At 41.0% G+C, this 14,307-nt stretch overlaps 1 protein-coding gene and 1 long non-coding RNA gene across 3 annotated transcripts in view; both read left to right on the top strand.

Annotated features, from left to right (window-relative positions):
- The first annotated feature begins 1,888 nt into the window (after positions 1–1,888).
- LOC129145979 (uncharacterized) lies at positions 1,889–8,661 on the top strand. Of its 2 annotated transcripts, none has more exons than XR_008552247.1 (3): positions 1,889–2,024; positions 5,352–5,449; positions 8,607–8,661. It is a non-coding gene; the product is annotated as an uncharacterized LOC129145979 (long non-coding RNA). The 2 variants fall into 2 exon arrangements; XR_008552248.1 differs by lacking the exon at positions 1,889–2,024 and adding an exon at positions 2,100–2,224.
- A 993-nt stretch (positions 8,662–9,654) lies between these two features.
- Positions 9,655–14,307, top strand: part of ETNK1 (ethanolamine kinase 1) — a 40,506-nt gene continuing 35,853 nt past the window's right edge. The window contains exon 1 of the mRNA XM_037514227.1: positions 9,655–10,023. Within this exon, the coding sequence (XP_037370124.1) occupies positions 9,868–10,023 (156 nt within the window). The 5' untranslated portion in view covers positions 9,655–9,867. The remainder of the gene's footprint in view (positions 10,024–14,307) is intronic.

Below are 14,307 nucleotides of genomic sequence, written 5' to 3'. Positions count from 1 at the left end.
GCGTTGGCGGTGGGTTCCTGCTCCCCCTCTGGGCTTGGACTGCAGGCCAGAGGGGGTCTGGCATGGGCGAACTTCCCCCGCTCACCTCTGGCTCCTGAGGAAGCCTTCTGCAGGTAGTCTTTACTGAAGAAATGTCCCTGTTCTAAGATGGTGATGTGGGACACACTCCCTGTGCGTTCGGTCTCAGGCACACTCTTCTGCGCGCCTGGTCTGCCCCGGCTGTGGGTGCTCGCTCCCCCTGTGGGCTCAGACTACTGGTCGGAAGGGGCCCGGCGTGGGCTAACTCCCCAGCTGGCCACTGGCTCCTCTAGGTGCCTCTGCTGGCTTCAAGTCGCTAGGTGGCGCCAGAGATCTCTCCTGGAGCCCTTGGGGAGCTGATTTTCCACCCCGTGGGACAGGGAATAGAGTGGGAATGGTAGGGTAAACCTCAACGGCTTTGGGGTGCTGTGTCTGCCTTGTGCCCCACCATCGTGGGGAACCCACGCCCCTAGTTTCGTGCCCCGGGTGTCAGTTCCAAAGCCCTCAGTTCCAGGACTCAGGCTGTAGCCCAGTTCAGTGGCGCGGGAATGGCGCCTTTTGAGTCCCGCTCCCGTGCCTGGGCGCCTGGGCCTGCTCACTCAGTGAGGGCCTCTGCGCGTCTCCCCGCAAGCCTAGGTCGCAGGCGCAGGGACCTGGGCAGCTGCGATCTGGATCCGCGTTTGCTTTTCAACTGCACTGCTTTTCCGTGCGCGATCCCGATCCGCCCTTGGTTTTCCAGCGCGCTGCTGTTCCGCGCAATCCTGACCGCAATCCGCGCCTGTTTTTCCAGCGCGCCACCTTTCTGCACAGGCTTACCGGGCAGCCCGGGGCTGTGTGCTGGTGCTGGTCTCCTCCCCGGGGGCGGGGTCTCTCTTCAATGGCGCCCGGAGCCATTCGCTCACGGGGTGTGGTGGCTGCAATAGTTCCTTTCCACTCACAGTCCCGCTTGCTGCGTCGTTTCTTCTTGTTGGTCGTTTTAGTGTGTTTTCCTCCTCTCTGCCGGTCGGAGAGTGCCGCCTCTGTGGGCGGGGGAGGGGAGCAGTTTCTGCGCTTCCCTCCCTTCTGGTCCTCTTTTATGGCCACTTTCTTCTTCGGGCAGTTCGCTGGCGTCACCCGTTTATCTTCCGTGTCCCAGTTCTCACTGGGACCTGCCGCTTTTCCTCCCTATTCACTTTTTTTAATGGGAGATCTTACTCGCAGCGTCTCCTCGCCGCCATGTTGCTCCGCCCCCCTCTCTCCACATTTTTAAACCTAAAAACACATCACATACATTTTCTCAATACAGTAAATACAATTTGTAAGTGAATGTTAATTGAATGCACAAATTTATGCTATATGGGCACATCACAAATTACTTATGTTTTGAGTAACTATATTACTTTTAAATTTCACTATTTTGAATAGCTCAAAGCAATGTGCTTAACTGAAAATACATCAGAAGAAAAGCAGAAATTTTTGAAAAATGCCTTAACAGTCAAAACATTTTAAAGATGTGTAAAGATTAAAAATTGCTAAATGTGGATCCAAGTGTGAATATTAAAGTTATTGGGAATGTGGTTTGACTATTTAGTTATTTCGCCTAATAGTTATTTTGCATTAAATTATTTTAACTGAATCATATGGAGCTAAGGTTATTGATAATTATTGCTGAGTATAAACAAATATAAGATATTATTTGTACATGCATGTTCCCATTTTATAGTTTAAAAAATGAAGATGTATCAAGGAAAAAGTTCTCATACATCTTTATTTCTAGGTAGTTTATTCTTTTCACTGCAATTTGAATATGATCCTCCCCCTCGGCCCCTGCCCCAAGTATTTATTGGTGGCACATAAGAATACTAATTACATTTGTTGTTCCGTTTTAGCTTAGCAGTCTTGAAAGAACTGCGAGATTGATTTTATGAGGCTCTGCTTCCCCCTCCCCCACTTCTCCTCCCTGGAATATTTTAAACATGAGAAACACAGTTTTGATGATAAAACACTGGAAATTCATCACTTCACCAGTAAGTATATGTTTCTATTCAGTAGCAGCTCATCTTAGGATATCTTGTAGACATTGTCACTGAGTCAGGATGTCACTCTCATTCTTTGCTTTTGTGCCTTCTTTCAAGGTCATGTTACTCAGGGCAGCTCTAAAATAGACAATGGGAAGAAAGGGAGAGTAACATGAGCAGACGGAGTGGATTACAAAGAACCAGAGAAAGTAGGTCCTTGATAGTCTCCTTACCCTGCCTGTGGACTACTCTCCTCTAGACTGATTAATCTATCTCAAAAGAGAAGAGAGAAGCACCTTAGGTTAGGTGTACTCCAGAGCCATAACTCAGTTCTGGATTTTGAAGTCCCTTTACTGAACTAAGGTTTAAGCCTTGAAACAATTCACTTGAATTAAGTTAAAACTGTTTTTTTTTGCCTTCTCGTATCTAATATCTAATAATAATAGCACCACCTCATTTAATAATGGCTATTATGTAGCATTTGGCTTACTCCAGATAAAAGGCTAATAATCAGATAATAAGGCATTATGGGGAAGTTTTGGCAATCATCTATTTAAATCTTCTCAGCATCTCCCTATCATTGTTTTGCAGGTGAGGAAACTGAGGTTAAAGAGATCAAAATAATTGTTCAAATTTTAGAGCAAGACAATCTAAGCTCATATTTAAGCTACAAAGCTCAAATCCTTTTGGCTCTATAACTGTACTTAGAGGGCAAGAAGGCAACATTTCATCCTTTGGAGCAAGAGTAGAAGGTGTAGCTGGAGCAAGTGATCCTGGCTTTATGTGTGTTTTTGATATGCTTTAGCACACAAATAGTGAACATTAGCCCACAGCGCACACAATTGCTCTGAAATCCTTCCACATTTTAATGTTTCAAAGACATCTTATGGAGGACAAAGTAGGCATAAGAATAGAGCTACTAAACATTTCACTTCGGAATTGAATTAGTGTTAAAATAATTGTGTTTGAAGAAAAGTGGCAATGATAGTGAAAAAACATACATTCACCTCAGGTTACTTTAGGAGTCTGAAACATTGTTTTAAAGTATTATGCAGGTGCCTTCCTGGTGGTGCAAGGGGTTAAGAACTGCACTATGAAGCAACCTGCAGCCTCTGCAACACGGAGTTTGATCCCTGGCCTGCCAGGGAGCAACCCAGACCTCTCCTGTCTCACCTGCTGCTCCCCTCAACAGTGTATTTCAGTCAGTCTGCCTGTTCTGTTCCCCACGCTGTCTCTGGTGAATCCTCTCACCCCCTGCATCTCTGGCCTGTACCCCAGCTCTTGTATGCATAAATAAATAAATCTTTAAAAAAATAAAGTATTACGTAGAACATTTTCAACATGTCACTCATTTTAGCATTCAAATAATTAGTAAGTACCTACTGAATGCCAATCACTAACTAAGCCCTGGGCAAAAACAGATTAAAAAAAAAGAAAAGCACTGAATCTGATATTTTTGCTATTGATTTATATATAACTAAGATGAAATTTTGATTAGAAATTGTGAGATTTTTATTAATACCAATTAAATAATAATGACTACTAACTCAGCTTTATCAAATTCTGTGAAAAATCTTTTATCACATTATTTTCAATAAATCTGCTTTACACCACTGATTTAAAATGTTATTTTGTTACATGCACATGCCCATATATAATAGGATGTTTCTTATGTTGATCAGTTTCTTCCTGTGCCATCTAACAATATGCGGCTTTATGTTATGATTTAACATATGGCAACGTGCATCCTCTTCTATTACTCACATAAGAATTTTAGTTTTTTCCTCCTTACATATTTTAAATGGTTATAATTTGATATGTTTCTCTGCTCAATTAAATCCATAATTGTAATTTGCAAGACACTATCTTGAGAGCATAAAGGATATAAAGAGGAAAATAGTTGAATTCTTGCTCTCAAGGAGTTAATCCATTGCTTGAATTAGTGTTATAAGTTGATTCAAGGGATATGAAAAGGAGGCAAGCTAGAATAAGCACCAATAGACACATTTTATAGAGTTAAATATCCATTAAATTCGTTGAACTGACTCGGGATATGTGTAAGCAGCATAGTCTTTGTTAGATGTTTTACTTACTCACTGCTGTCCTTTTACAGACAGCTCCTTTGGGCTACCTTAACTTTGGATCCGCAGCCTTGTCCTTAGGCAGAATCTCTGAAAATTGAAGTACTTAGAGACTCTTTGTTTTATTTTTTGGAGGGGCTCAGAGAGGATGAGGACAGCACAGACACATCATTCATGTCCTTGAATATCATCTATCACAGATGTTTTGCATTTTTGAATTTCAGTTCACTCTACAGTGACATTAGCAAACTGATGTGCAAGAATGATTTCACCTTAAATGATGCTTTTGATTTGCTGGATGATCTAGCTACTAGGTGTACCCACATAATCTCACAGAGTATTTTCTTCTGCAAATTCTTTATGTTGTTACTCTGGTAATGAACATTAATTCCATTGTAATTAAAACATTTATGACCAGAGCCTCTGGGTTTATATTCAGGGTTCCTTTCATTCCCTTATATAAAATGCTCATTATTTAACAATTTATAAACAGTTTTATTAGTCTTTTATATGTGGCACAATCTTTATGACTTAAATCCACAATGTGGGTGGTATGAGGCAGAATTTGTTACGCATTCTAACAATGCATAAAAGGGAGAAGTAAATTTGTACCGGGAAAATCCAGATAGACTCCATGAAGATTACTGTTGGGGAGTTAAGCTCTGAAGAATGAGTGGGCTTTCAAGAAGCAGATATGGGAGGCAGGTCATTCCCAGTGCTGGAGGCTACAGTGTCATGCTTAAGTACAGGAAGAGAACTAAAATGTGTTGAACACTGTATAATGATATCTTCAGACCTATCTCATATCCTCTAGACATGTGTTGCAAGGTGCTGGACAATTTTACTGACATCCTGTAGTTAAGGCTTTGTTCCAAAGCCAAAGATAATTTATGGGCTGGCCAGCTGCCTAGGAAGCAGTCCTTGCTTGATGTGTGTTTTTCTCAGCTTAATCAGAGAACTCTCTGGTGATCTGTGAATACCACTCCTGTCTGAGGGCTGTTCTTATGGGAAACTGGCAACAGTTTCAGGAGCTAACTAGGTGGGCATTCTTTACCCCCTACCAATTTCAATTCCTGGTATGGAAAATCCACACATACACACAAGAAAGTGTATACAAGACTGTACACTGCACTATTGTTCATAATAGCTAAAAACTAGCAACAATCTAGCTCCCCTCAATAGGAAAATGACTGGGATTCTAGGGAGGACTCTAGCAATTATTTACTCTAGCAATTATTTACTTTTTATTTTCTAGGAATTATTCTAGGCAGTGGAAAAGTGGCAAGACACAAGACAAATCACAGCTTTGCTCTCTTGGGGCTAACATGGTAGTCAAAAAGAGACAATAAAAAAGTAAGTACATCAATTTCAAGATGATTAACATAGTGACAAGTGATATTTTCAAAATAAAACTGGTTGTGGTGGTAAAAGAAGCAATGGAAAGGTCTCCTTGGGAACAACTTTTGAGTAATATATGACTGATAGGGAGACCCAGGAAGAGAAACTAGTAGGCAGAAATCACAAGGAAGCAAAAACAGACAAGTAGAAGTAGAATAGAGATAAAAATAGGTGCAGAAAAAAAGAGATGTCAACTGTTTGCAGTCTAACCAGAGGTGCTGTTTGGTCCTCAGAGCTACTGCTTGATTTCTGACTTCTCTCACCTGAGAATGTACATAACTAGATGCATAAATTCCATCTGCCATCTTCCTTCTCTTGTAGGATATTCCTGAGTATGTATGCATGTATGTCTGCCTACCTACGTATAGATCCATTGATTGATCAATCTATCCATTCGTCCAATCATTTCTCCATTGACAGACAGCTAGGTTGTTGCCAGTTATTGCAAATGATACTGCAGTGTGCATTGTTCTAACACTTTTTCATGTACATTTGAGGGACATTTTAGCATTTACCTGGAACTAAAGTTGGTCGATGGGAAAGAATGCCTCTACAAAATTATTTTTCCAAGTTGTTTTTCTTCAAGTAAGTTTACCTTCCTCCTGATAGTGTACACTTGACATTGTCAAAATTTAAAAAAAGTTCCAAACTGATGGAGACTATTTTTTTTTTTTATCTTGGTTAGAGGAGCATATTTTCACAAGTTTATTATCTGTTTGGATTTCCTCTTTTGAGCTGATCACCTTTGTCCATTTTCCATTTGGTTTTATTACTTGGTGGTATTCTGAATTCTTGTTTAATCACATATATCTTTGTTATCTTTTTATTTATACTTTTTCATTTAATTTCATGAAGTTTTAAATGTTAGTATTTTCAAATTTTTCAGTCCTTGCCTTCATGATGAGTGCTTTATAAGTCTTGTTTAGCAAATCCATCCTTAATTTGTAATCATAGGGTTCTGATCCTATATTATACTTTTCTTCATTCATTCATTTGCACTAACTATAGCAAGGCAGTATGCTGGTGGCCAAAACCAATGAACTGTCAACTAAAGTTCATAGTTTACATTAGGGTTCACTTTTTTGTGTTGTGCAATTCTTATGAGTTCTGACAAATCCCTAATATTCTGTATGGACCGTAACAGTATCATACTTTAAATAGTTTAAAACTCCCCTGTGCCCCACCTATTCTTCCTTCCTTCCTGCTGCCCAAACCCCTGGAAAGCACTCATCTTTGTACTGTCTCAACAGTTTTGGCTTTTGCAGAGGGCCGTGGTGTTGGAATCATACAGCATATACAGCCTTTTCAGATTGGCTGCCTTTTCAGATTTGGCAATTTTGAATAAAGGTGCTAAAAACATTTGTGTGCAGATTTTCATGTGGGTGTAAGTGTTCAGTTCATTTGGGTAAATATCAAGAAGCAAGATCACTAGGTCATAAGATTGTTTAATTCTATAAGAATTTGCCAGACTATCTTCCAAAGTGGCTATCCCATTTTGCATCTCACCAGTGATGACTATTCCTATTTCTCCAAATCTTTGTCGGCATTTGGTGCTATATTTGGGATTTTAGCCATTCTAATAGGCTCATTGTTGTTTTAAGTTGCAATTATCTCATGACATGATGTTGAACATGTTTTCATATGCTTGCTTGCTCTCTATATCTTCTTGATGAGATATGTCTCGATTCTTTGCCCATTTTTTTATTGGTCTTATTTTTGTTTTAATTTACATTTTTGCTCTTTCATATGTGCACATGTTCCATTTCTCTATTCTTTTACCAATATCACATAGTCTTGGTTACTGTAGTTGTAATAAACCTCATAGTTGGGTGGTGACTTCTGATTTTGTGGTTCCTCAGAATCATTAGTTATTCTGCTTCTTTTGCATCTCTATATGAACTTTGGAATCATTTTGTCAATATTCATAAAATAATTTGCTGGCATTAGGATTGGAATTGCATAAAATCGATAGATCTAATTGATAACTGGTATTTCTTAGATATTTTTAAAGCTCTGCTTTTTAAAATTTAGGTTTTTAATCTCCTAGAATTCATTTTTTACACAAAGGATAAAAATGTTCCTATATGGCTTTAATACCATGTATTGAGTCACCCATCCTTCCTGAATACTTAATGCTACCTTTGTCATATATACTATTCTTGAATATGTGTTGGTCTTTTCTGGAAATTCTTGTTCTAGTCTGTTTGCTCATTCCTAAATCATTATATAATAAACCCATCCTGTGGCATGGGTTCTCCCAACTTGTTCTCCGACCCTCCCTCAGCTCACAAAAAAAATCATAGCAATTTGCCTTGGACCTTATGTTTTGATAAGAACTTTATTTTTTTAAAAGATTTACTTATTTATGCATACAAGAACTGGGGTACAGGCCTGAAGTGTGTGTGGGGGGGCAAGAGGATTCATCAGACTCAGAGTGGGGAACAGAACAGGCGGAATGACTGAAACACACTGCAATACACTGAGGGGAGCAGCGGACCAGTCAGGAGAGGTCTGCTGTGCCATATGGGTTGCTCCCTGGTTGGGGATGCAACTCATGCTGCAGTGGCTGGGGGTAGCTTCATAGTTTGCATCTTTAACTTTAATGTCACTTTAACAAGTTTTATGAAAACCTTGAGATTTTGGTTTTAATTGGATTCTATTTATTGATTCAGTGAAAACTGAGGTCTTTATAGCACTTTTTGGTATGAGGCTATGGTTCATTTTTCTTTTAAATGAATTATCCACCCTTTTTTAGTTTTATTCTTAGGTACCTAGTGGTTGTTTTTTTCCCCTTTCTAATTACTAGTGGACACGTCTTTAAAATTACAAATTGTACAGTTCCTGAAATAATTTTTTATCATTTGATATTAAATCCTATCACAATTCAAAAATATATCTAAGTTCTCAAAGTGTGAACTCTTTAGTAAAAAAAAATATAAAATTTATATGAAGGCACGAGATACTATCTAAAAATGTGAAAAATGTCTACCCCAAATTGGAAGGAATGCATAATCTAGCTTTTTTTGATAATACATTTAAAAAAAGGCTAAATCTGGAAAATGTTCAGTTTTCTCGTTGTATTATAAAAGTATTTTCTTTTTCCTCTTTTTAGTTAACTGATAACTCACGGCGAACTATTTGTGATTTACGAAGGTAAGTAGGTTCTTTCGGAATAATCAGAATGAAAAGTCATGATAATGAGGTAATAAAGCATTTTCAATGTTAACCTGAATCCCTCAGTGACTTAATTTATCATTCACAAATGTATTCACCCTGTAGTGAGTGCTGTAAGGAAGACAGATTAAGAGGTCAAATCTCAGCTCATTTTCTCAATCATAAAGAAAATTAGGGGGTTCTAATAAATTACTTGTGACTAACTCAACTTCCAGTAATCCCTTAACAGGGGAAACAGCTGCTTTAAAACACACACTAAAGCTTGAAGGCAGCAGTTTCAAGGCCCATTTAGGGATATCCTAAAACAGGCAGAACCATGCTAGCGCTGAGCTTCAAGACTATATTCCTTCCTTTTCCTGGCTCTCTGTAACTCTTAGTGTGGGCAAACATCTGACCTTAAAAATAACTTATGCAGTCGGTACTGTCTCCACCAGGTATCTCAGCTAAGTTTATCCAAAACACCATGACGACGTCACTGGGGTGCTAATGGGGCATCAGTCGCCCGCCCAACCCGCGATGTGGTCCGCAGCACGGAGTAGCTCCGCGATCAAGGCGACGCGGTGAATCCAGTTCGTCTAGACTCTGCCCAAGTTCAGACGACGATCCCGGGTGTATTTCAGGCCGCGCCTCGCTTCCCAGAAAAACTTTGCTCTCATTCAAACCTCGATCCCGGGGCCCTGCGGATCGGGTGAGCTGAAGCTTCAAGGCCTTTCCGGGCTCCGCAGGACTCAGGAGCCCGAGGGAGGGGGCCGGAGGGGGAGGCCCGGGGGCGGCAGAGGCGGGGAACCAGCGGGACGCCGCGCCGAGCGGGCCGGCGGGCCCGGGAACCAGCGCGACGGCCGCCCCATTGTGCCGGCGCTGAAGCCGTCCGCGCTCGCGACGCCGGCGGAGGCCCCGCCCCAGCGTGACGCGAGCGTCAGGCCAGTCCCGGCGTGCTCTGCGGCCGCCGGCGGGGGAGCGCAGACGAGAGGCTTCGTCCCTGCGAACGGCCCCGGCTCAGTTCAGCTGCTGCCCAGCCCCGGGTCGGCGCCCGCGCCGCCTCCCGCCGGTCTCCCGCCGCTCGCCCGTCAGTCTAAGCGCCCCCAGCCCTCCCGCGAGGGCGCCCCGGGACGGAAGGAGCCACCAGCCTGTCGGCGCCCGCAGCTCTCGTGGTCGCCGTCGCCGTCGTCGTGGTGGTAGTCTCCGCCGTCGCCTGGGCCATGGCCAACTACATCCACGTCCCGCCCGGCTCCCCGGAGGTGCCCAAGCTGGACGTCACGGTGCAGGATCAAGAAGAGCAGCGCTGCCGGGAGGGGGCCCTGAGCCTCCTGCAACACCTGCGGCCGCACTGGGACCCCCAGGAGGTGACCCTGCAGGTAACGCCCACCCGCCGCCCGGGGTCGCCGGGTCCGGACGCGGCCCCCGGCCCGGTCGCCGGCCCTCCCTCCCCTCCCCACCCGCCGTGGCCCGCCGGACCTGCGGGGGCGCCTGCTCTCCCCGTCCTTCGGGGGGTGACCCTGGGTTTCCTCCGTCACGCCTCCGAAGGTCACTCCCCCTTCCTCCACAATTGCTAATTGAGCTTGAGCCTAGGGAAGATTTTCTCTTTCCCAAAGCCGCTGCGTTAGTGACGCACCCGTTTCCACGTCGGGAAGATTCCTGTTCAGAGTTGCCCCTCCTCCCACCCCTTGGTCCTTTCTAACCGCAGGACCCACTTTTCCCACTCCCCGGGCGCGGGGCTCCGCCGGCTCGGCCGGAGCCTCCTCCTTCCCTTCCACAAGTAATGCAGTAATTAATCCTCTCTGATCTTCCTCTTTCCTTCCCTCCCCGCTCTCCTCCCCTGCCTACCGATTTGCTCCCATTGATACCTCACCCTGCGTTGTATCGTCTCCAGTCGTGGGATTGGCGAGAGCACCCGATGCATTGCTAGATGGGGTTCTTAGGTAGCAGTGCACAGAATATTCAGAATATTCTTATAAGTCGTATTAATAAAATGAACAATATCTGATGTTAGTATGACCAGTGGCTCAAACATATTTCTTTTTTTTGAGTCACTGTATTCACTGAAATAGTACTTAAGCATCTAGTTGTTTTCTAATAAATAATTTCTATTAAGTTATGATTTAGAATACATGATATTTTGATTAGTTTGTTTTTAACTTCTGGAGTTTCAGAAACTATGGGAAAGTGCACCCTTTTTCTGTTGCTAAAACAAAACAAAGCCAATAATTTTAAAGGCTGGGATGTTTGGGATTTGCCTCAAATCTGAACACTAACATCAGAACATTCACTTGAAGTGGCCAAATCATCTACCTTATTTTGTTGACTAATTTTAGTTTATTTAGCAATGTTAGTGACTTAACAGTGTTCAGAATATTTACTCAAGTAGCCACCTATACATAAACATAGCTGAATATTCTGTACATAGATGAATAAAATATGAACAGTGCCCCAGGACCTAGAACTCTTCTTGACACTGGACTTTCTGGAGTGTTAGTTTCACTTTTTGTCTAGAGGAAATTTGAGCACATTAAGACGCCCGGTATGTTTTGGGAAAAAAGTTGTTTGATCATAGTTTTGTGATAGGATTCCTACCTACTGAATCCATAGTGAAGCCAAAGTGATTTTCCATGTGTAATTAAAAATATATGTATATTTCTTATTTAAGGAAAATTAAATTAATTGAAACTCCAGACTTAGTTTATAATTCATTAACTAATTTGTTGCTTATTATAGAATATCCTTATACTTATTAAAGTCATTTGTAGTCTGGCTAACAATTTTAAGTTAAACAGATACTAATTAAAGGCAGTGTTACTTCCTGATAATTCAGTTCTGGCTAACTATGCTACTTTTTAAGCAGCTTTAAAGTTGGAGGGTAGGGTCTCCCTGGTGGCGCAAGGGGTTATAAGACACAACCTATGAAGCAATCCATAGCCACTGCACGAGTTGGATCCCTGGCCGGCCAGGGAGCTACCCACATGGCGCAGCAGACCTCTCCTGACTCGCCCACTGCTCCCCTCGGCAGTGTATTTCAGTCATTCTGCCTATTCTGTTCCCCACTCTGTCTCTGGTGAATCCCCTCAACCCTGCCATCTCTGGCCTGTACCCCAGCTCTTGTATGCATAAATACATAAAGCTTTAAAAAAAATAAAGTTGGAAACTAGAGTTTCAGTTGATACATTGGTAGACAGTAATGATAGCTGACCTGAGGTGCTGTTTACCAGGTTTTGGGCTAGGTGATTTTGTTTTTTATCATTTAATATCCCAAACAATCAAAGTAGGTAGGCTTTTTTTTTTTTTTTTTTTTTTTGGTGAAACTCAGTAAAGTCAGGATATAGATAAAAAAGGACAAAATGTGATAACATTAAACTTTTTGATTGCTGGAAATTACTTGGAATCGAATATTCTGTCTAGCGCTGTAGGATTTGAACTCATAATCCAAATATATAATAAATTTATTTGTAAATCAAGGTAAATATTACAATTTATTTTGTCCTAAGGATGTATTAGTTAGAAATACATGCCCAGAAGCTAAGACAACTACTAAGTTGAATTAATGGTTATTCATCTTTGAACTTAGTAGATCTCACTCTCATATTCCAGGTCATTACAAACTCTGCTTTTATGATGCATATGGATTTCTCTAGTAAATCTCAGTGGGAATATTTTCTTTTGAGATTTGTTTTCTTTTATGTATAAAGGTAAAATTCATACTTCACATTTCAGAGGAGATATATGTATTATATAGTTAATAGATTAAAACAATTGGATATCAGTAATGTAGCTCATTTTGGGGGAAGATTTTTTTCCTCAGTTTTTCATGTAATTTAAAATATGCTTTACACATACCTCATAAGCTTGCTCTAGTAATGCTTATGTTACCTGGTAGTTACTCTGCCATCTGAACTATCTAGAACATATTGGAAAATCTAGAAATGAACAAAAAAGACTGTGATACAGTCAGAATGATACAGGACCATCTTTGCTTAAAATTTATGTAAATATGGAGTAATGTGCCTCATTTAGATAGGGTTTTAACAAATGTAATTGTTTGGTTTTTCTATATGTTCATGAATAAAGGAATTAAATTATGGGGGGATGGAGGTGAGCTTTTTGGAATGTAATTTCATAAAATAGGCACATACCTAAATTAATACCAGTTACCGTGCTTTTCATGTAATAATACTTGACTGTTTATGAAGTACTTTGACATAATATTTTTTTTTTTAAAGAAGATTTATTCACGCATACAAGAACGGGGCACAGGCCAGATGTGCGGGAGGGTGAGAGGACATAATATTCTTTCAACAGTAATCTAGTGGGGCAGATGTATACTGTTAATATATATTTTAGTGAAATGTATATTGGCATTTCTGTTAGTGGATTTGAATTTGCAGTTTGTAAATGCAGATTTAGAGTGAGAACCTACTTTATGAATTATTCTTTTACCAAGAAGTTTGTTTGTGTATTATGATTAAGGCAAGGGGAGCCATTTCTCTGTAAAACTAATTTAAGAATAAAAACCTTAGCCCATTTAAAAAACCCTTGGTTTAAGTTTCCTGAAAGATAACTTTGCATTACATTCTCCACAAGTGACATTAATTTTTAAAAGGGATTCACTTCAGTTTTCCTTTAATAACAACTGCCTCCATGTTCTATTTAAAGATCTGGATTTTCAACTTAGCTATTTTTCTTTGGTTGGTCGTTCTATAAAGGAATTAAGAATCCAGTAATATTGCTATGCCCAACAGAATAGTTCTCAGGACTCTTAAAATTGTTTTCCTTTTGAAAGACTTGATGAAATCAGTGCTTGGCATATTTGAGGATGTTGTGTCCAAATCTTCCCCTCTGCAGAGTTGGACCTTTACATTACCTTACCTGTCACCATGTGAATTTTTCTTTAACTTGGACTATAGTTAGATGGCAAAGGTTTGATAGGTAGGATAATAAGATCATAATTACTAAGTGCCATTTTAAAGCTAATCTTTTTTTTTTTGCTAACATCCTTTTTTTAAAAAAAGACTTCTTTATGCAATCAAGAACTGGGGTGATTAGGGAGACAGAATGGGGGGCAGAACAGGCAGATCTACTGAAATACAGTGCTGAGGGGAGCAGCAGGCCAGAGAGGAGAGGTCTGTTGCGCCTTGTGGGTTAGCTCCCGGGCTGGGGATTGAACTCACTCTGCAGAAGCTGGCGATAGCTTGATAGTGCTGAGACTTAAACCCCTGCGCCACCGGGGAGGCCCCTACCTTAGTTATTCTTATTAGAATAGATAATCTCAATGAGTTCATTTGCTACAAAGTACCTTATATTAACTTGTATTAATTTTTCCTTAAGTAATAAATTATGCTTGTCAAGAGCATTGGGTTTGAACATAGTGCGGGTTTTGAGTCCAGGCACTGTGTTTTGTTAAGTTTATTACCCTGGCTATTAATTCCTAAGCATCAGTATCCTGGGCTGATCAGTGGATCCAGTTGTTCCTACATCAAAGGGCTGTTCTCAGAATGAAATAAACACTGTCTTACATGATAATTATTGCTGCTCCTGAGCACCTACTCTGAATTGGATGCCCAAATCAAAAAACGTCACTTCTGGCTTTTAGAATCTCCAGTCTGCACTATCTTGGAAGCCAATCTTTGTGAAAAGTAACAGTTTTCACA

This window comes from Talpa occidentalis, unplaced genomic scaffold (genome assembly GCF_014898055.3).
Source record: "Talpa occidentalis isolate TD23 unplaced genomic scaffold, MPIMG_talOcc4v2.1 talOcc4.16, whole genome shotgun sequence".
Lineage (NCBI taxonomy): Eukaryota > Metazoa > Chordata > Mammalia > Eulipotyphla > Talpidae > Talpa > Talpa occidentalis.
Note: the sequence above shows the minus strand (reverse complement) of the source record. Positions and strands in the feature narration are given on the sequence as shown.